Source organism: Leiobunum rupestre, chromosome 2, assembly GCF_980474605.1.
Source record: "Leiobunum rupestre chromosome 2, qqLeiRupe1.1.hap1, whole genome shotgun sequence".
Taxonomy (NCBI): domain Eukaryota; kingdom Metazoa; phylum Arthropoda; class Arachnida; order Opiliones; family Sclerosomatidae; genus Leiobunum; species Leiobunum rupestre.
Window position 1 is genome coordinate 70,809,102 of NC_143385.1, and position 22,532 is coordinate 70,831,633.

General features: G+C 34.6%; 1 protein-coding gene across 1 annotated transcript in view; it reads left to right on the top strand.

Annotated features, from left to right (window-relative positions):
- Window positions 1–8,215: 8,215 nt before the first annotated feature.
- The window catches only part of LOC149958917 (neuropeptides capa receptor-like), a 68,958-nt gene continuing 54,641 nt past the window's right edge, over window positions 8,216–22,532 (top strand). The window contains exon 1 of the mRNA XM_090167288.1: window positions 8,216–8,612. Coding sequence (XP_090023414.1) covers window positions 8,216–8,612 — 397 coding nt within the window. The remainder of the gene's footprint in view (window positions 8,613–22,532) is intronic.

Below are 22,532 nucleotides of genomic sequence, written 5' to 3' on the forward strand. Positions count from 1 at the left end.
GCTAGAACGCTTATACCGCCTTAAATGACGTCAAATTCAGTGACAAACAAAGGCTTATAAGCTCCGCCTACTATGTTCCGCCACAACGGCCGTTATTCATTCCAAGTAGCGTTATGGATTCCTGCTAGAGCTAAGAGGCACTTATATTTTTGGGTATGATGTCAATTTTACGTCACTGAACACGTCATACATTTTGTCATATTCATCAAGTAAACAGTAATCCTCACGAAATTATTTACAATATATAAAAAGTGAATAAATTCACAATAAGGGTTGGCCCTTTTTTATTTATTTTTAATACTAGGTCGTCGCAAAAACCGAAAACGGCATTTTCAACGCGGACTTGAGCGGAGCGAGCTGCAAATCCAGGTGGTTAATTACGCTTAGATTAATTAAACCTAAGTAGAGAAAGAAAAGTTAGATAAATAATTTAGTTTACTAAAGATTACTGTTTATTTGGTAAAGATAAAACAAAATAAAAATCGAAAATATCTGTACACAGCTATTGCTTATCTTATTTGAAACTTGGCCTATGTCGTAATACCGCAAAGGATCTTAAGCCTTTCAAGTTCTGTTTTTTGCAGATAATCCACTCTTACTGTTCATTTTTAAAAGGCGCGCAATATTAAAACCCAGGTCAAAAATTATATCATCCAATGATTTAACGGACAGCCAACTTTCCTGGCAAGTTTTCACTGTGAGAGTTACGATCAAAAAATCATATCAATCGAAATGTTGATTTAAATCGGATTTTTTTGGATTTTATTGAATTTATTGATTTTTATACAATTAGTGGCTCTTTCTCTGTACAATTAATTTATGTTTTACTTTTAACAGTTAGCTCATCTTAAATTTAAAGAAAACTTGATTTAATTTAATTACTATTTCATATTTTAGATTTTCTACTCATTCTAATTTTTTAAGAACCAAATTTTTGTCCATTTTTTTCAACCAATGAAATACATTGTATGGTTTAAATTAATGATTCTTTTCAATAATCATTTGATTTAAATCTTTATATTTATTATGATTTAAAACAATGATTTTTCCAAATTAATCACTCGATTTAAATATTGATATTTATTACGATTTAAATAAATTATTTTTGAAAATAATCACTTGATTTAAATCTTGATATTTATTAGGATTTAAATCAATGTTTTTTTAAAATAATCACTGGATTTAAATCTTGATATTTAGTATGATTTAAATCAATGATTTTTTAAAATAATCACTTGATTTTAATCTTGATATTTAGTATGATTTAAATCAATGATTTTTTTAAATAACCACTTGATTTAAATCTTGGTATTTACTATGATTTATATAAATTTGATTTATAAGCCAACCTTTTTCACAACATAAATTTATTTAAAAATACAACACTTCGGAGAAGCTGTTTCTTTTTCTTCAAACTTTTGAATATCCCTTTTGGATTTAAAAATAAATTTAAATTATGATTTTAAATCGTTTTTTCGGCTCATGATACATTTCCTGCGAAGGTAAAAATCGACGGAATATAAGCATTATCTCTATATATAAATAGATCAATTCTTGTTATTACTAATGAGGCCACGTTAGTAGACCAAAGTTTTTTTAAATCGGGATTTAAATCTGTAACTTATTTTTGGGCTTAAAATAGACCAAAATCGGCTTATATATTATTCTCGTCTGAACAATGTATTAGTATGGCATATAGACAGTAAAAAGGATATCGAGTTAAGTTATTATTTTCGAAAATTTATTTTCACGTGTAAGTCTGGTTGCCACAAGGGCAACACCGCCGCGATGGTGAGCTTAGTTTAAAAGAAAAATATAATAATATATAATAATATATAATAATATATAATATATAATAATACATAATAATATATAATAATATATAATAATACATAATAATATATAATAATATATAATAATACATAATAATATATAATAATATATAATAATACATAATAATATATAATAATATATAATAATATATAATAATACATAATAATATATAATATATTTAAATATTAAATATTAAATTTTGGATAAACAATAATATTTGAAAGAACATCATTTAAATTTTAGATAAACAATAGAATTTGTAAGAACAGCATTTAAATTTTAAATAAACAACAAAATTTTAAATAAAAGCAACTAAATTTTAGATAAACAATAATATTGAAAGAACAGTATTTAAATTTTAGATAAATCAATAAAACTTGTAAAAACAGCGTTCAAGTTTTAGATTAACAATAACATTTGAAAGAACATCATTTAAATTTTAGATAATCAATAAAACTTGTAAAAACAGTGTTCAAGTTTTAGATTAACAATAACATTTGAAAGAACATCATTTAAATTTTAGATAATCAATAAAACTTGTAAAAACAGCGTTCAAGTTTTAGATTAACAATAACATTTGAAAGAACATCATTTAAATTTTAGATAATCAATAAAACTTGTAAAAACAGTGTTCAAGTTTTAGATTAACAATAACATTTGAAAGAACATCATTTAAATTTTAGATAATCAATAGAGTTTGTAAGAACTGCATTTACAATTTAGATAAACAACAAAACTTTAAATAAAAACAACTAAATTTTAGATAAACAATAACATTTGAAAGAACGGCATTTAAATTTTAGATACAACAATAAACGAGGAAGATTAATGCAATTTAATAAAAAAAACCTTTACAGCTAAGAAAGGTTGATGTATTACAAAAATGTCAACCATTTTTGAAAAAAGAAAATTTCAAGGCTGGCTCGATTAACAAAAAATAACCTTTGGTTTAATAAACCAGGTTTTTATAAGCCAAGTCTGAAAAAGGGTATATCCTTCTTAACAAGATAAAAAAGGCTAACTCAAAATCTACCTCTTCGACAGCGATGAGATTACCTTTAAAGATTTTTTCAAAGAAGATAAACTTTTTAACGCGTGACTGAATTAGCTGTAAACAAGCTCCAAGAAAACGATTCCCGCGTTTTAAAGAAAGCCTAAGAATAAAAATAGATGGCCCTGCCCTCGGCGCTACCTGAGATCCATTATCACGCGAGTCTAAAAAACTCCATTTGAGCCAAAATGTTTTATTAAAGGGACATTTATGCTGGGTCGACGAATTTCACATTGTAGATACCAGGTTTCACAGAAGCCGGGTTTGGTTAGAGCTAGTTTTAGCGTGTGCTAGCACATGGATTAAACACTAAAGGATGTTCCACGGGCGAAAAAACACACAAATGCCCTGTCACGTCACCACCTAGCGGCGCGAGTCCGAAAAACCGGAAAATTATTTTTCTCTCCGCTCTATCCAGGGGCAAACCAACTTGCTTTTAAATAAATAATGTTAACGAAAAAATAGCAGACGAATTCGAAAAATCACGATATAAAAGTTCCAAAAAATAACAGATGGCGCTACAAACTCATAACCGGGGCCCCTGGATAGAAGAAAAACACAAAATAACACCTAGCTAACTAGGACGTTGCCTTAGGAAGCTAGCCCGTGGAACATCCTTTAGTGTTTAATCCATGGCTAGCAGATGATATTAGGATTTACTTAATCCTCCATTTAAGAATGTGGTCGTAGTTTTATACAGGGTGTTTAATTTTTTTAAATAATAATCAGCTAGACTAATACCCAAGGCACCACCATAGGCATAAGTCATCAAGCGACTATTGAAGCCTTTAATTCAGGTGGCCGGGTTACATGGGTAGGAGGGTGGTGGCAAGCCTCGCGAGCTACGCTAACCGACAGCTCCCTACACTTACTACTACCTTTAACCTCAACAACTTTTTATGGAATGGGAAACTGAAGAGCTCGGGGGAAAACCACTTAACCCAGAGAACTTACAAAATGAACGCGGAATCAACCTGGGATCGAACACGGCTCTTTTTATGATCACCCCAGGCATTTTGCTCAAAAACTATATTACCTAGAAATGTGAAATTTCCAGGATATACACTAGCAAAGAAATTCGTTGTTATTTGTTAAGTTCAGCAAACTCGTAACATTTTTCACGGTTTTGGAATTTTTATTTTTTTAGTGGTAGTTGTTAGACGAAAACTGTCAATGAACATGTTGTAGAGCATATTCGTAAGCCTTGAATTAAATTTATTGGGTCGGAATAGGTCAATTTTTCACTGGGATATTAAAGCATGAAAAATAACAAGTTGGTAGTAGGTGGCCTAAGCCATTTCACAACATAATTAATCCCGCAACTTTGATCGACATCCCCTTGGGTTCCAACATGACGGTGTGCCTCCTCACCAGCAGGTGTGGTTCTATTCCTTAACACCAAGTTTATTGGGCATTGGATTGGAAGGAACGGTCCAGTGTGATGGCCTCCTAGGTCCCCAGATTTGACACCACAGAATTTATTCCTGTGGGGATTCGTGAAGTAGGAAGTTTATATGACGCCAGTCACAAGCGAAGCGGGTCTTGCTCCAGAGAATTATTGCCAAAATTCGACTCTTAACTCCAGCTATGGTCCGAGGTTAATTTCAAAATATGCTGTATTTAGTATAAGACTGGTACTATCAGAAATTTTTTAATCTCAAAATTAATTACCAATAAAAAATTAGTTTAGAATACGTTCATTTTTAGCAGTCATACAAACATTACAATAGTTGATTTTATAAAAGGTCTTTACGCTTGCCCAACTTGTTGAAATGTTGCCCTGGAATAGTTCAGTCAATGCCTAAGAATGAGTTCATAAGCTCTTTAGTGGGAGATAAAACGGATCCACAGCTGAAGCGGGGAGGCAACATTTCAACAAGATGGCCAAGGTTATTTTATAAAAAGAACTATTTAAATAGGTTTCTTATTAAATTAGTTGTGAAAAGACGCGAAACTCGGACCAAATAGATCCTCGAGTAAAAAACTAAATTAAATTAAATAAATTAAATTTCTTCAAATTTGTTTAGAGTTTGGCTTTTTTATCCCTTTTCATAATGGACTAATCTACATTTTCGCTAATTTTATCATCCTTTGCAATGCAGTCCATAGGTGGTTCCTTTTAACATTACATTTCGTATCTACTATTCTCCACCATTCTCCCCCTATTCGGCTTTCCATTGCTACGCAACTCGTTTTGAAATTTTTAATGTTTAGGCTTAGTTTCTCTTTTCGGTTTAATACGCTTTGTCGGTTTCAAACGAAAATGACACGCAGCGCCTCTCGTGGTGAGATCACGCGTAACTTGGTTAAAAGTTTTTACCCACCCCATTGAAGTTAATGTAAAGTTGGTGATAATTAAACATTAATTAACCTACCAAATGGTATACGAAATATTCCACTGACAATTTTTTCCGTTTATGTGAACTTAAGTGTAATAAAAAATCGTCTTGAAAAATCCTTTATTGCTTTATAACGTTCAAAAATAATATTTTTAACGTGCCATATAGATAATCGAACATCTGCTCGTTTAGGTAAAGTTTGCGTTGTCAACGCGCGTATTAGAAAGCAAAATGAGATTTTAGAAAGTACGTTGTAATTCGGAACTATATTAATACTTTTCGCGAATTTGGTCATCAGTTAATTATAAATAGAACTTGAAATAAGTTTCAAGGTTTATTGAAAAGCTAGTTTCATAACTTTTCATCCATTGGTTCGTTCAGAATTACTCTTTAAAGTAGACGAAAATTTGTAGGCGGTGACTCTTGCCCAGCCTTAAGCCTCGGTTTAATCTACCGCGTATTTTGAAACTCAAAAACCCGAGTACTATCTTTAAATGATGACGAACACTAATTGTAATACGAAACAAATAAAGAAATACGTGGGATTTTTGGCATTAAATGGACTTAGAACGTATTTCGTTATTTGTTTCTTATTACAAGGAGCGTTCTGGTTTCTCCGTTTGAAAATACGCGGCAGATTAAACCGAGGCTTAGTACTGGGCAAGATTAACTGCATTTAATTTGCTTTCTAATACGCGGATTGACAACGCAAACTTTACCTAGACGAGCAGATGTTCGATTTTCTACATGGCGCGGGAAAAATATTAATTTTGAATGTTATAAAGCGATAAACGATTTTTCAAGACGATTGTATATTACATTTAAGTTCATAGAAACGGGAAAAATTGTCAGTGGAATATTTCGTATACCATTTGGTAGGTTAATTAACGTTTAATTATCACCAACTTTACATTAATCTCAATGGGGGCGGGTAAAAACTTTTAACCAAGTTACGCGTGAGCTCGCCCCTAGAGGCGCTGCGCGTCAATCGCTCGTACTCTATAGTCGCTAGCCAGCCGTCCCGCACGGTACTGACGAGTCCCAAATAGGACGAAACCGGTCTACCGTTGGAATTTCTGTCTAATTTATTTAATTTCATTTAGTTTTTCACTCGAAGATCTATTTGGTCCGAGTTTCGCGTCTTTTTGTTTGCTCGCAGACCTATCGGTACGAGCTATTAGTAAGTTTTTAAATTTCTTCAAATTTGTTTAGGGTTGGGCTTTTTGATCCCTTTTCATAATGGATTAATCTACATATTCGCTAATTTTATCATCCTCTACAATTTGTTCATTGACAATTCCAAAACCGTAAAAAATGTCACGATTTTGCTGAAATTTACAAACAACAACAACCTTTCCTGATGGTGTACATCCTCAAAATTTCGCATTTCTCGGTAACATTGTTTTTATTCCTGGGGCGATCAAATTAAAAACAAACCCTGTTTAGATTTTCAACATACTTTCTGAACAAGAAATTAAAGGGGGTTTGAACACGGAAACCCTCCCCTTGTCTACGCCAAAGGAAAATTTTACCTTAATGCCCAATAAATATGTTCCTGATAAAATTTTAAATAATTATTCGTCAGAGCATTTTAATTCTTGATATAATGGAAATTTACGACCGCTTAACGTAAATACATTTAAAAAACATTTTAAATTTAATTCTAAATCACTTAACTCGACTTGCTTCAACTTCGCCCTCAGGTAGTTAAGCAAACCCGCAAAACGCCGTTGATAACCAGACATTCTTATTCCAAACACCTTAATTTCAAAGGAAATTGTGAGGTGTAAAATTGAAAGAGTCAATGACCTCTGGATCATCAAAATTAGTTCAGACTGATTTGCATAGTGATATTAATTAAAGATAAATTAATTAGTAGCGAAGAGCATTTTCCCCTTGATAGATTTCATTATAATTATTTCATTATAATTTTCAGGACTTCAACAACACGCTGAAGCCGAACGAAAAGGTATGCTAACGACACCTATCGGGGAAATGACGAAGTAAATAACCATCAAAGCCAGCCTGGGAAGGCTTTCCAAGAGTCAAGCGCGAATTGGCTCCGTTGGGAAATCAGAGAGGATATTTTGAGCGACTGTCTTTTCGGGGGAAGCTAGTAGATTGAAAGCGATTTAAAATTCACTATAAACACGAAATCTAATATACTTCGCGCCCTCTATTGACAGGCGTCGAAAAGTGTATTCTTTCCGAATTCTACTCAAAAAATACTTATCCTCTAAAAATAAGGAGAGTTAGTATAATGAAGGCAGCTTGAATGAACGTATAGTAAACTGATTTGAGCTGAAAATAATAACTTTAATACCAGTATAAATAAGTGGCAATTGCTACTAAACTGAACTTATCTGAGTTGTAATATTACAATTATAAATAACTGATATTTTGAACTGATTGGACGTATTAAAAACCACAATAAATATAATAAGTGGTATTGTGAACTGAACTGAACTGAAGCTAGTGAATTAACAATATTTTGAATAAGTGATATTGTTAACTGAGCTGAAATAATACCATTTTTGAAAAGTGATATTGTGAACTGAACAGATCTGAGCTGAAGCTAGTAAAATAATACAGTTTTGAATAAGTGAGTTTGTGAACTGAACTGAAGCTAATAAAGTAATTGAGATTTGAATAAGTGAGTTTGTGAACTGAACTGAAGCTAGTAAAATAATACCGTTTTGAATAAGTGAGGTTGTGAACTGAACTGAAGCTAGTAAAATAATTCAGCTTTGAATAAGTGAGGTGGTGAACTAAACTTATGCTAGTAAAATAATACAGCTTTGAATAAATGAGGTTGTGAACTGCAGTGAAACTAATCATAATTTTACAGCTATGAATAAGTGATATTCTGAACTGAGCTGAAGCTAATACCGTGATGAGTAAGTGAGGCTATGGACTAAACTTAACCGAACCTAATAACCATAATAGAACAATGAATTAGTGACCAAAGCAATTCACGAGTGACAAATTCACTATGAATGAAACGGTAATGCCTAACGCCCAAAATTTATTGGGTCCGTTGGTGACCTACACCACGATGGTTTTGAACTACAGCGCGTCCATTTCGATCGGGGCCTTCTCGGAAGAAGGAGTGACTTTGAGTGACCAGAGTACCGAGACCCTCATTGAAGACATGACGTCTTACAACGGGACAGACTTGAATTCGTACTTGCTGAAGCATTTGGGACCCCAAAGACTGTCCTTAGGTGCCCTGTTACCCATCACCATCGTGTACGCTGTCATTTTCGTCACGGGGACCGTGGGCAACATCAGCACTTGTCTGGTCATCGTTCGAAGTCCGCATTTGCAAACGGCCACCAACTACTATCTCTTCAGTTTGGCCGTTTCGGATGTACTGACACTTCTCTTGGGTAAGTCCTAATTATAATTATACCGGAAGATTAAATTCAATCTTTTACGAGATATTTAAGTATCCATACATAGGCTGTGAAAATGACCCATGCACCTTCGCCGGCTTGACAATGATTCTAATTAAACTGTGCTTTCTTACTTACTTAATAATAGACACTTCTCGATGTAATGATGTATATCAAACCCTACCTAAATAAAGCAGATGAACCTGCTAAGGTGCATGTTTCAATTGAATAACATGGTCATTATTGGCTTCGTGTGAAGTAAAATAAACAATTTGAAATATTGAACCATATATTGTTTGAAATGTTAGGAATCCGTTCGGCTGCCCCATGGCAAAACCTTATAACCAACAAATTTTTGAAAAATTAGATTTTTACGCATCAGTATTACTAAGGCATGCTTAAAAGTACTGTAAAAGTTTGAGGTAAAAGTCACAAATATTTAACTATTTATGACTTCAAATATGGTTTTGGATTTTATAAATTTCGCATTAAAAACCACGTTAAAATCTTATAACTTAGCTTTTGAAAAAGTCAAATATCTCAAAATTACGTTCGTGTTGGTTAAAAGGTTTTGCCATGGGACAGCCGCGTTGGCAGTGTCAGAATTTGTTATAAAATTGTGGTTTATTTAGTAACACGGTAACACAGGGGTAAATTACAATGCGACAAGAACATTTAAGGCAAAGTGGCCAAATAATCGGCTAGGGAGGCACCCGGAGGGAACGTGTTCAAAACTGATGCAGCGTTACCTCTTTGAACGGCAATCGCGATTCTCTACATCAGGTATTCAACGGATCGCGGTTCACTGGTTACCTCACGAATTCGTCGACCAATAGAATGCACTAGAGCCGACCCTCCCGACCAAAAGAGCCCAGAGTTTCAATTGCCACTGCCTTAATCATATAATGACTCTCTAAGCCTTGGTACTTCGCTTTCTTCTTTAATTCGGCTAGATATCTCGAATCGATCGAGTATTAAATGTTCTCGATTTCTAGTGTCCGATCGATGACTCGAGTTAAGAATCTACGTATTATTTTAAGCTAGCAGAGCTGTCTTATTCTGTTGGGTCCAAACCTGAATCGAGAAGCCCAAGTGGAAGTAATATTAAAGTTATCGCTTTACTGTATAAACCAATATCTAATAATATTACGACCGTATGTGAATTAACAAGGACAGTTTGAAGGGTTTAAAAATATGGGACAATGTCATTATTAAAGTAACTAATGTCGTTAAACTCTAAATTGTTTTAAGGAGGCCAGACGGGGACCCGTATATATGGGTTAAACTAATTTAGGGAAGTCATTAGCCATTTATTCCCTCCGCTAGATGTCGCGTTAATTTCTCGTTTGCCCTGTAGGCGTTAAATTGGAAAACTTTGTTACGACCCTCTTCATAACATCGTCCTAGAATCATTAACCTTTCTTTTATGAATTTTCGGTATGCGAGCTGCGTGACGTCATCGTGGGTCTCAATTCTGAAGTAGGAGACAAAAGCCAACATTGCTATACAGGGTGTTATCTAAAAAACGATACAGGGCCAATAACTCAAAATGTGTTTTAGCTAGGAATATGAGATTTTCAAGATACAGAGGGGGTCACTTGGTTTTCATCATGGAGTTTTGTAACGGGTTAAATCATTTCAAATTGGAACCATTTCTCTAAATCCATTGATTTTCGGGATAAACGTTTAATGACCTTGAAACATGAGTTAAAGGTCATTCGAGTTGAAAATTCTAAAGAATTCCAGATGAGTACGTCTAGCAAATTTTGATACACTAGCATGAGTACTTTTCGAGTGATTGACCCTTCAACCTGGTCTCTGCTATTTTTATTCATCTCGACCTACCTGTTTTTGTCTAAAATCTTGTTATTGGTCAAATTAGGTGGGCCTCAAGCTATTTAGTTCTAAAATGTGACGGGAAGCACTTTTCTAATTGAAACCAACTTTGCATCTCTAATGATTCTCGAGATAAATTTTTAATGACCTTGAAGACATGATTCAATGTCATGGAAATTTCTGTTGTCAAAAAACCCCCTGCACGTTCTAATTCCTAGCTAAAACACTTTGAGATATTTTAAAGTTAACACCTTGTATAATTAGATTTACAATAAATAGAAAACTTACAAGTTTCCCCAGAGACGCGTGCTTAGCCTGTGTATTAGAAATTAGGATCATGCCATAACCGTTTTAGGGACACACAAACGATTTGAAACGTATAGTTGTGTGAACAAATAAGCTTCTTTATTTTTGTTTAATCAATTGTGTGCCACCAACCAAAATCCTGGCTAAGATATTGCTTTTCCTTGTCCAATTTCAGAATTAATATTTTATTTATATAAAATATTTCAGCAATAGTCTAGTTCGATAGCTACGCCGCAAAATTTTCGTTTTGAAAAAGAAAATATTTGAGATAGTTGGCCGTTTTCGGTCTATCGAAATCTGGCAGCCTTGCCTGCCTTCCGGCCTGTATCTCCATACCGAAAATGGCCGACGATTACGCCGCCGAAAATATTTTGCTAAAATGATCGGCGGCGTTTTTTACCGTTATTTTGAATTATCGCCTAAGACTATCCATGCCATTTGTAACAGCTCTTAAAATGTCTTTTACCTAAAAGCTCTTTTTCGTAATTCCTCGACTTCCCCAAACGCAACACTCAATGGCCTATGATTTGGGTTTCTAGTAGTGTTGTTAATTTTAAAATAAAATGTGGAAAAATTTCCAGAAAATTTTCCGCTAAATCGGAAAAATAAAAAATTTAAACATAAATTACTTTATAAGGGTTTTTAATTTTTTTTTAACTTTTTATCGATATAAATTGTCTAATATAAGTAAACATACTACAAAACATTAATAGTGTTACATTGTTAATCAGTTTAAACTAGTCTAGAGGTTTAGTTTTACTTTCAGATTCGAAAAAATGAGGCGAAAATGTCGCTTTATTTAATTATGCAAACAATATATTAGACTAATCATAGAAGGAAAACCTTTTTTCGGAAAAAATACGGAAAATTTTCCGGAAAAAAAGTTCTCGGTCATTTTTCGCGGAAAATTTTCCGACTTACAACACTAGTTTCTCCTATCTGTATTGTTATAATTTAACCAATGCTTTGATAGCGTTTTTAAATTCTTCCGGCAACTCAATGTGCCGACTTACAACACTAGTTTCTCCTATCTGTATTGTTATAATTTAACCAATGCTTTGATAGCGTTTTTAAATTCTTCCGGCAACTCAATGTGAAAAGCGTCTCGTCCGGTAGACACCTGCCATCTGCTGTTGGAAATGCGTACTATAATGCTAGTTATTCAAAATAACGAAGGTGCCTTGAAGACATTGTAGTAAGATCAACGACACTACACTAAATAAACAAAAATTTATACGCTGACGACTTTAGCCAAGAGCCAATTGCCTTGTTCAGATACACGTGAAGCCGCTCCATTTACGTCCTCTAAGCATAAATAGTTTGCTTAGCAGACGAAATTTAGGAGCTTCTGTCGTTGCCCGCTACGTGGCTCTGACGCTGAAATGATTAGGGCAGCCGACTTCAGCAGCGATTGTAGTGGCTTTTCCCCGATTTAAAATTGTTCGTCGTGTGATTGTGATAGTCCCAAAAGTATCCGCCGAGTCAGTGGTCAATACGATGTGACGCGGTAAAGCTTGAGGGGGACATCGGACGTTATTTCGTTAAAGCCGGGTTGACCGTCCAATCTTGTAACTGTCCATTGTCCATTCTCCGCTCTTTCTGACCAATGATAGTGGTCTTTCCTTTTCGGACATCGAAGCAACTGAACCAGAACTTCCGAGTAAGCGACAGGTTTATTCGTGTCTTATCCGCCTGCCCCTCACCGGTCATTCTGGTCAGTGGCGATAGAGTAGCGCATTTTTTGTTGTTTAGGAGGTCAACGCTATCTTCGCTCTGTCCGTGGCCGACCTAATAATAAAATGAATATCATTGTGCCCTCGTCACTTCGACCCACTTTTTTGTTTCTTACGCGCACGGTCATTTCTTTTCTTTTGCGTTCAGTCTGCCAAGCGCGCAACGATTTGGGACCAATATCGTCGTTAATGCCTATTTTATCGATAGAGTCAAGAACTAATTTAAGGTATTGCGCACGTAGCGTGATCTACTAATAAATCAAGAGTGCTTTTAGGCATTTTTACCTCTCCGAGGGGACTTTGTACCCTAGGAGGGGTTATACAACCACCGTGTCTGTCTGTCTGTCTGTCTGTGGGTCGGTCTGTCAGGCCTGCGAACGCATTTTCGGGGCAAAGGGTAATCACTGCGTACCCAGTTTCTTAGAATCAGGGAAAAGGTTTTTCCAAAAGCGCCCTCTTTTTGTCATTGGGTGTAGTATAATTTTTTAATCGGCCGGGATTCGAACCCGAGCCCTCTCGCGCAACAGGTGAGCGTTCTACCGCAGAACCACGGATACAGTTACGCTTCACTGAAAATTAAAAACTCTTCCGAGGAGAGGTATATTTTGGCTTGCCAACTTGTTAATTGTAATGTTGTCATTCCCTTCAAGAAAACGGCAGAATCGTTGCCTTCAATTTTCCCTCTTGATAATTAAAAACATGATTATTTCTCAACCTGTTTGGGAATTTTTTCTTTCGTCGCCTGTTTCTCTGTATGCTACTATTTCACCTCCACGGAAGGATTAAATTTCGTTGACGGAACGCGGGATTTTCAGAAAAAAAATATTATTTATGAAAAATGTACATTTCGTAAAAAACTGACTGAATGGTTTTATTTGGTTATGGTACAGAGACAAATTAAATTTAAAACTTTCCACCCGAGACATATTTCGAATTTTCGAATATGGCCCTTGAGCTGAAAAGGTGAGCCACCCCTGATCTAGGCCAAATGCCTATTTCATCGATACTGTCAGCATATTGACGCGATGAAGCTCCCGAATGGGACGCGAAACTAGTCGTCTAGTTTTTAAATAAAAACTTATTTTTTGTACAAACAGGATTTTTAACTTTATTTTACTTCGCTACGTCAGGATCGTATTTAGGCTACGGAAAACGTAAGAGTCTTCTTTGGAGATCTGGAAGCATGATTTACTATTAAACCTAATCTCTCAGACGGAGCTCCTTGTGACCGGCCCGTCCACTCGCTAGAAATCTTTGGCTAGTCAAACATTTTTTGCATGGTACGCGTCCAATCATCCAATTACATCACTCCACAATGACGTCACTATTTTGGGTGTCAACCACGGATCCAAAATGGCGCCGGTTTGCAGTACGCTCAGAAGTTGGTGTTCCAAAGTTCGGGGAACCCTTTCACTTCATTTATAAAATTTTCCTCGTTAATTGCAATTTTTGACCATCTTTATATTGCACGATAGTAAAACAGCCAAAAAGCACACGTCTATACATTCCAGAGATGATTAGTGACGTCAAAAAGTACCACGTGAGACACGGGAGCCTAGCCTAGACGCTTATTGGGTGAAATTTTTCGAACTAAAATCGAACGAATTTAAGTGTGGACGAGTTGCGAAACTAACATGCGATTCTCCCGTTTCAAGCGAAGCAGCGTAGAAAAAGGATAGTGTGGACGGGCCTTTACCGGCCACCTTTTTAAAGGAAATAAAAGTCGGTTGATGACTTGTGGTGGTGCCTAGCTGGTTATTGATAAATGGCAGTTTTATCGATGCAGTTGAGAACGTATTTAGGCTTATGAGAACGTACGCTTCCTCATTCATGTGGAAGAGAATTCTGATTATTCACAATTTTATAACCAATCTATTATGTAATTTCTAACGTTTTCTTCATTCTTTAGTAAGCTAAATTGTATTTTTTTATTGGCAAATATTTTCCTAATTAGTTTCGCCATTGCGCGGTAGGTAGCGTCACTGTGGTGAATAGAGTTTTCCTGAGATTGTACCGTCATAGATTGCAACAGATACATCTACATCTAATAGCTGAATAAGCAAATTGTTTTCCCCACCGACGAACTTGTTTTACTGTTGGGGTCGACGTCATAGAAACGAGTTATGCGTTTTTTTGTTCGAATTCGGCGTCTGCTTCTGGTACACTCGGTGATAGTGAAACAGCAGCGGCCTTTGAGAAAATAACAATTTTGGTCCTATTTAGTATTTTAGTGTTTATTCTATATGTTGGCAAATACGTGTTGGGTGGGTTATGGACTCCATAAATGAAAATAAACCTAGGTATGTTTTAATATATTTTATATTTTTTGTCGTGTAGTTTTAAGGTTTCCTTTACGTAGGACAAGGCATATCGGAAATAATGGCACTATCAAAAGTTTGCATATGGTACATACCTTTAGATATACAAGAAAAGCAATTTATCTTATCTTGAAACTTTCAAAATAAGTTTCAAATGTTTAACTAATAATTTTCCAGTTTATTAAATAACAATTTAACCTAAAAAGATGGTGAAACGATCGAAACGGTCTAAGTAAAAAAACAAACTTTAGCAGGCGACACTTTAGGCGAAACCGAAAAAGAAACGGCTATTACGGCCAACTAAAAAATGCCTCGGTTGGCAGTACTCCCAACAGTAAGAAGTGAAGTGCCGGATTTACGAAAACACCTATTTAAATGAAAATCTTTGATTTTGGGCCCCTGAATTTATGGTGCCCTGGGCCACTGTCCCACCCGCCCTAAGCGAGGGACGGTTCTGTCTTTGTACGTCGTACATTCATGAATAAATTAACGCTATGAAATATGGCAAAAAAATTAGCCGTCAAAGCGTTTAAATTGCAATCCGACTGCGTTTAAAAAAACATTTGCACTACGTGGAATGCCCAAACTAGGCGAATAATTCCCGTCTGCTTTATGATGGCGATAAAATGATATTGGCGGGTTCATTCAACTTCCCTTCATTCAGCAATGCATCGAAAAGGGTCTTTGAAAAAGGCAGTCTGCGCTCGCAAGCTGTTTCTCCGCAATGCTCGAAAAAGGAAACTCTTATCGAAAGCATTCTGGCAAAACTGCGGAAATGGATTTTAAGAGATTTCGCCGCCGCCGCCGACAAAGTATTGCATCTGGAATGCCAGAGGGTCTCGAAACAAGTTGCTAAAAGGAATATTTATAGTTCGGCGCTTAGGGCGACATCTACATTCGTCAAATCAAACCTTTGGCGATATATATTTATTTAATCTAATATTAGTTTAATTTTTAAGTTTATTTTTAATTTCGTTTATTAATAATTTTGTTAATTATTAACTTAGTTTATTATTAAATTTGTTAATTATTAATTTTGTTTATTATTAATTTTGTTAATTATTAATTTAGTTTATTATAAATTTCGTTAATTATTAATTTCGTTTATTATTAATTTCGTTTTTTATTAATTTCTATTTTTATTAATTTCGTTTTTTATTAATTTCGTTTCTGATTAATTTCGTTTCTGATTAATTTCGTTATTATGAATTTCGTTTATTATTAATTTCTTTTATTATTAATTTATTATTAAATTAATATATTCTTAACTTTAATTTTTTTCTTAATTTAATTTGTTATTAACTTAATATATTATTAATTTACCTTTATTCGTTATTTAACTTAATATATTATTAATTTAACTTTATTCGTTATTTAACTAAATATCTTATTAATTTAACTTTATTCGTTATTTAACTTAATATATTATTAATTTTACTTTTTACGTTATTTAACTTAATATATTATTAATTTTACTTTATTCGTTATTTAACTAAATATCTTATTAATTTAACTTTATTCGTTATTTAACTTAATATATTATTAATTTAACTTTATTCGTTATTTAACTTTATCCTCAATTTCACTTAATTCTTAATTTCACTTAAATCTTAATTTCCCTTAATTCTTAATTTCACTTAATTCTTAATTTCACTTAATTCTTAATTTCACTTAATTCTTAATTTCCCTTAATTCTTAATTTCACTTAATTCTTAATTTCACTTAATTCTTAATTTCACTTAATTCTTAATTTCCTCAAATCTTTAGTTTAATTCGAAAATTACGCTTGTCAGTTTAACCTCCTGGCACCAGCCCCACTAGATAGATGGTTCCATTATCTTCCATATTCCTAGAACAGACAGCGACGAAGCCCTCAATGCACACCTCCTCTCTATACCCCGGGAGCCAGTTCGCAAATATCCCAGGGCCGTTTTAGCTGGCAATGGTACAATGAAAAAACAAAAATTTATCAAATTGGTATCTTTATCAGAGTATAATCCCCGCCACCACAGATGGCGCCGGACTGAAATGGTGAATTTCTGTATCAAAGAAATAATTCGAACCCTGGTTTTCTTTTACGAGGGCGTTCGCCTTCGTGGAGGTTTTCACATTTCCCCGGATTTCGCAAAACGGCTGAAAAATAAGCCTATCGAGTAGCCTTCCTTCGTTTCCCGATCCGGATCCGAGAACGAGTTCACATCCTTTCACTGTTTTATACGACGTGTTTAAAATGGAAATAAGACCTTTCGCAAAATGCACTTAGGCTGTATTTGCTCGCGAAACGAATGGACTTTCCAGGTGTAAATTTTGCAGGAATTAAGTGTTAAACTCGGTGTTAAAGCAAGTGCCGGCTAGACGTGTACTAGCTCTTTTTCCAACAGATGTCGCTAGCGTCGATTTAAAAAGAAGATGCTTAAGCTACATTTTGTTCGAAAAGGTGGGACATAAAAGTACCCTTCGCGTTGATTGGCTCGTTTGAATTTGACAATAACCTAATTTATAGCAATTTTTAACAACATATTTTATATGAGATATATAATTTAGGTTAGAGTATAAGTTGTCTAATTATATTATTATAATACTCTCCTATGCTTCTCTGACGACGTTATCGTTTCGCTATTTTGAATTTTAGCTTCCTTTGCCATTAATAGTTGGCACCACCCTCTCCAGTAAAGTCGTTTTTTCGAAGAATCACATAGATTCATTGCCATCTCTAATAACAATGGCCTTATCATAATACAGGTGGTAATGATAGAGCCGACAGTTGCTTTAAAGGAAGTGTAGGCTTTAGTATAGTACCTTGATGTCCCGATAGATGCCATTATAGGTTGGTGACGTCGACCTAGCACTTTACGTTTGATTGATTGATATTTCCAAAGCTTACCAATGACTGACGTCTAACGTCATGGATTCTACCGTAAAAGCTCTAGTATTTAATAAACATATTTTTGATTAAGCGATATAAAAGTTAAATATGAAAAGTTATACGTTATGAATACATTTTTAATAAATATTTAGCTGAACTAATATTGACATGTATTAGTATTTTCACTTTTTATGACTCTGCCACGATAATTTCATAAATAGTCCTTTAAATAAAATATCATACATAGCCGACTATAGAGTTTGTGCAGCTGTGACTGGACATATAACTAGTTTGTCTATGGTTTATCTTTTTACTGCCAAAGCTGAGAATTTTCTATGCATCGATCTGGCATCATTTTTCAACAGGGGGGCAAGAAAGTCAGAGAGGGGTTTATTTAACTGCCTATTAGACGAAAAATATTCGCTTTCATGAGCAGTGCAAATGGATTTTAAAAATACCGCCAGATATTTAATTAAACCATGGACTGTAAATTAAGAGGACTGGTTTTCGATACCCTTCCACAGTGCATTTTATTTCTCCCCGCGTATCAATCAGCTCGAGAGACTCCGAGGGAGTATTACAAGGTCGTTTGTACCACGTGATCTTAAAATTTCAAAATGGCAATCTAATGCGGTTGATATTGTTACGTAATTTTTGGCGCTTTATATTATAGTAATTTTTAATTTTGGTTTTTTAATTCCATAAAAACTATCAACTGATATTTAGTATATCATATTTAATCTATAAAAACGTGAAAAAATACCTTTTGGCTAAAAAATGTACTTCGTGTTTATCTTTTTTTTTCCACTCTTAGCGATACTTGTTTTTTTCAAAATAACCTTGGCCGACTCCCTTAGTGTGATTGCTTTACAGGGGCTAAAAAACAGGCTTTTGCAAAAAAAAATAATTATTTCTAAGAATTCTTAACTTTTCGCAGCATCCTGAAAGACCACTGCCTAATGAATAATCTTTTGTTTTAATTATTTAATTAAAACGCATCTGCTTGTTCGATTATCGAACTTCCAAATAAGGCATTTTCAATTACCGAGTAAATAATGGGTGATTAATCACAGATGGCGTTTTTACAAACAAATTGGAAGGGGTGGAGCTAAAGAAATACATCAAGCGTGTCACCTATTAATAATTTAGTTTTTAAAACTATTTACACGGTGAAAACAACTATATAGTGTTTTGCTAAGGTTATAAAACCAATTTCCATGCGTATACCAAGAACGTATTGAGGTGAACCGAGAATGTGTGCAACACCCTGTTCGCCTAGTGATTCCCGGAAGAAAAACCACGCCCCTCCTTGGCTTTCCTGGCGTAATCTTTCGCCCTTTTCACTCTAAGTGTAGGTAGAGAATATCTATCGATTATCACGATAACAGAGGTCACATATTCTCTGTTAAACTTGCATATACCGATACAAAGCAAAGTGATTTAGCTGACAATTCGAGGCGTGTCCCCACCTATCGATCAAATCAGAAAGCTATCTCGTGCATGGCTGCTCCTTAACGTAATATATGCTCGCGCGCGCACCTCAATTTGGGATCTCACGAAGCGTATACTTTAAAATTCCGCCGACAGACGCGTCGCCATGACAACCGAACTTTAAGGAATAAGTCAAGAAGAAAGAAAAAGTAGATTCAATCCCTTCTCAAGAATTTGACTTCCCTTCTCCAAAAACGAGATCAAAAAATAAATTCGCAAAAATGCGGTGAAAGGTATCGAAAAAACTTCTTTAGCGACTTCTACCGGTGGCCCAAAAAAATAACGGAAATTCTTTAACTTATGGTGTTTTATTTCGTGGACTGTATATTACGCTTCAAAACTAAAAGTTCCTTCTAAAACTTGAAGAGATCTAAAATAAGAGTTATTTTTTCCAAGTACTCAAAAACTAGTAAAAGAATATTCTGATATTCTTCATTTTCTTATCGAATCGGTTGGCAATAGCTTCCCTTTATGACCACCAGGAGGATGATAAGTCGTGCAATTGACACTTCCATTTGATTTTTTGTAATTTCTAGCAGTTTTAGAAATTCAAAATTTATTACCCGTTTATGGCCACCAGGAGGATGATAAATTTTGGAATTGACACTTCCATTTGTTTTTCTATTTTCTAGCCGTTTTAGAAATTCCAAATTTAATTCTGATTCTATACTTCCTAGAGTAAGAATTGAATCTGTTTCAAATAAATGAGCATTGTTCTGGAAATGACATGAAAATGTTTAAACAATTTTCATTTTAATAATATAGAGGGTGGATACCAAGAATATATTTGTTTAGTATGACAATGTTAAGCCGATTCCTTAGCGCAGCTCATAATCCACCTCTTGCTCTAGCAGTACTTAGCTCCTTTCCCGTGAACAAAATCAAATCAGCTAGTTCTTATTGGTTTCATGAAACTGATGTCTTCCCCGGTGACATATTTCCTTCCCCCTCCCTTGACGGTGCTAAATTAGACGTTGATGCTCACGAATCGCCTCAACTTATACTCATTCTCTAGAAGTATAAATCAATTTTTAGTTTAATGCAGCAAAAAAACTGCTGGACTTCGGACATGAGTAGTTTTAATTCGTAAAGATGTTTTCTTGATAGTAATTTTAAATAATTTTTATTTTTTAAAATTAAAAAAAAATTATTTTGACGCCATAAATACAGATGTCACCAAAATAAAAAATACCAATAATATTAAAAAAAATGAATATAAAACTAGAAAGGATTTAAAGCTAATAGAACCGCAAATATTTATTGTGGAACACCAACACTTCAAAATATTGGCCGCTACATTATATAACTTTAGGTATTTCTGAGGCTAGTAAGTGAAGTAATAGTGAGTGTAGGGAGCTGTTGGCTCGCGTGGCATGAAGGGCTTGCCACCACCCTCCTACGCATTGTAACCCGTCCACCTGAATTAAAGGCTTCAAAAGTCGCTTGATGACTTAGGCCTAAGGTGGTGCCTTGGGTATTAGCCTAGCTGATTCTTATTATTATTCCTTAGGAAGTAGTGGTTAGCACTTTCACTTCGCCGGCACTTAATATCGCCGGCATTTGTCGAATTCGTCTGCTATTTTGGCGAATATCACAAGCACGCCAGTTTGTTTGCTCCCGGATAGAACTATAAAATATATTAACTTCAGTTTCGCAATCAGGCGCCACCAGGTGGCTACGTTACAGGGTAGTTTTGCGTTTTTTTGCTCGTGGAAAATCTTCTACTACTTAATAAGCCTTGCTAATTCTTATTCTTGGGAATTTCTTGCTCAAATTTTAGGCATATTCCATAGAGAACACTTTGAGGTTATGTTCCCTTTAAACAATTAATGTACAAAATTTAATTGTCCTCTAACTAACCTGAAAAAGTTTGATCTCTGATGATCAAAGACTAAGCCTCTCGAAACAGGTCAGCTCATTGTAAATATCATCTACTTTTAATTAAATGTTCAAATTTAAAGAAGATTTGTATCAATCAATATACGGTACTACGAGGACGAACACCTCAAAGATGAGTAAGCAAAGCCTTTGCTTCAAAATAGGGTTAGAGCGGAATCTTAAATAAAAGCATTTGAAGGAGGGAGCGCATTGGGAGTCCTAGCTTAAGCTCAGCTTAGGGGCCCTGGAGGTAGTTAATCCGCCACTGGACACACGACAGTATAATCCTCTCACTGATTGGTTCCTAATCGGATTCTGTCATCGTGGGATCAAAACCAGTTAAATTAGGTACCAACACTAACTAATAATCAAATCACACAAAAGAACCAATAACGATGCCTTCTAGTGGCGGTAGAGTTGTAAGTCGTAAAATTTTGTGTGGAAAATTTCCCACTCCGAAATGTTTCCGGAAAATTACCGACGCCTTTTTTTTCGGAATATTTTCCGTTTTTTTTTTTCAAAAAAGAAAAGATAAACGTTTTCATTCCATGATTAGCTTAATATTGTTCGCAAATTTAAATTTCGCGGCATATTTACCTCATTTCGTCGAATCCCTAAGTAAAACTAAACGTCTAGACTAGTCTAGAATAGAAAATTAACAACTACGGAAATTACAGGAAATGCTTGTATAGATTCAAAATAGTGGAAAATGATAGAATTTGAATTTCTGAATATAACATTTGAATCACCAAAAGAGAAAACTTTACCTGACAACACTAACTTCCGTTATCAAAACGAGATGTGACGATATTTGGTAAAAAGATTAAGCTTGAATTATTTTTGCATTAAACAAGGGTACATGAAGGATAATAAAATTGATTTGATGAAACTACAACAGAGGTAAAAAGCTCATTGGACCCCAGTCCACGCTTCTACCTCGTTGTCGTGTATCCTGTTGTATCAAAATATGCAAGCATGTCATCCTAACTAATACCAGTGTTATTTCACTTTTGGAAGATTGATTTACGACACAATACCAGTAATTGAAACCGTAAGTCAGACATTCTTTCCCTCCAATTGGTTGAAGGAGGTACATTTTATGTTAATTGTCAAAAGCGCCATCTATTGCAGATAAGCTTATGATAAAGTAAGCAATGGTGTGGTCAATTATTTATGAAAACATTTAATAAAATTTAATGAATATATAATTTAGTAATATATACATATATAATATAATATATAATTTAGTAAGTATTTGCGTTAAATATAAATTTAAAATTTTGGCTTTCTTTAACCTAGATAGCGCTCCTATAGAGTGCTTTCAATTTAAAACTCATGACGTCACGAATGTTATTGGCCTATTGAGAAAAACCGGTGAACACTACAGAGCTGTGATGTCACATGTTTTCAAAAACGTATCAAACGAAAACGCTCTATACAGTGACGCTGAAAAAAGGGGCTTGATGAAAGCAAGTCTGACTTATGG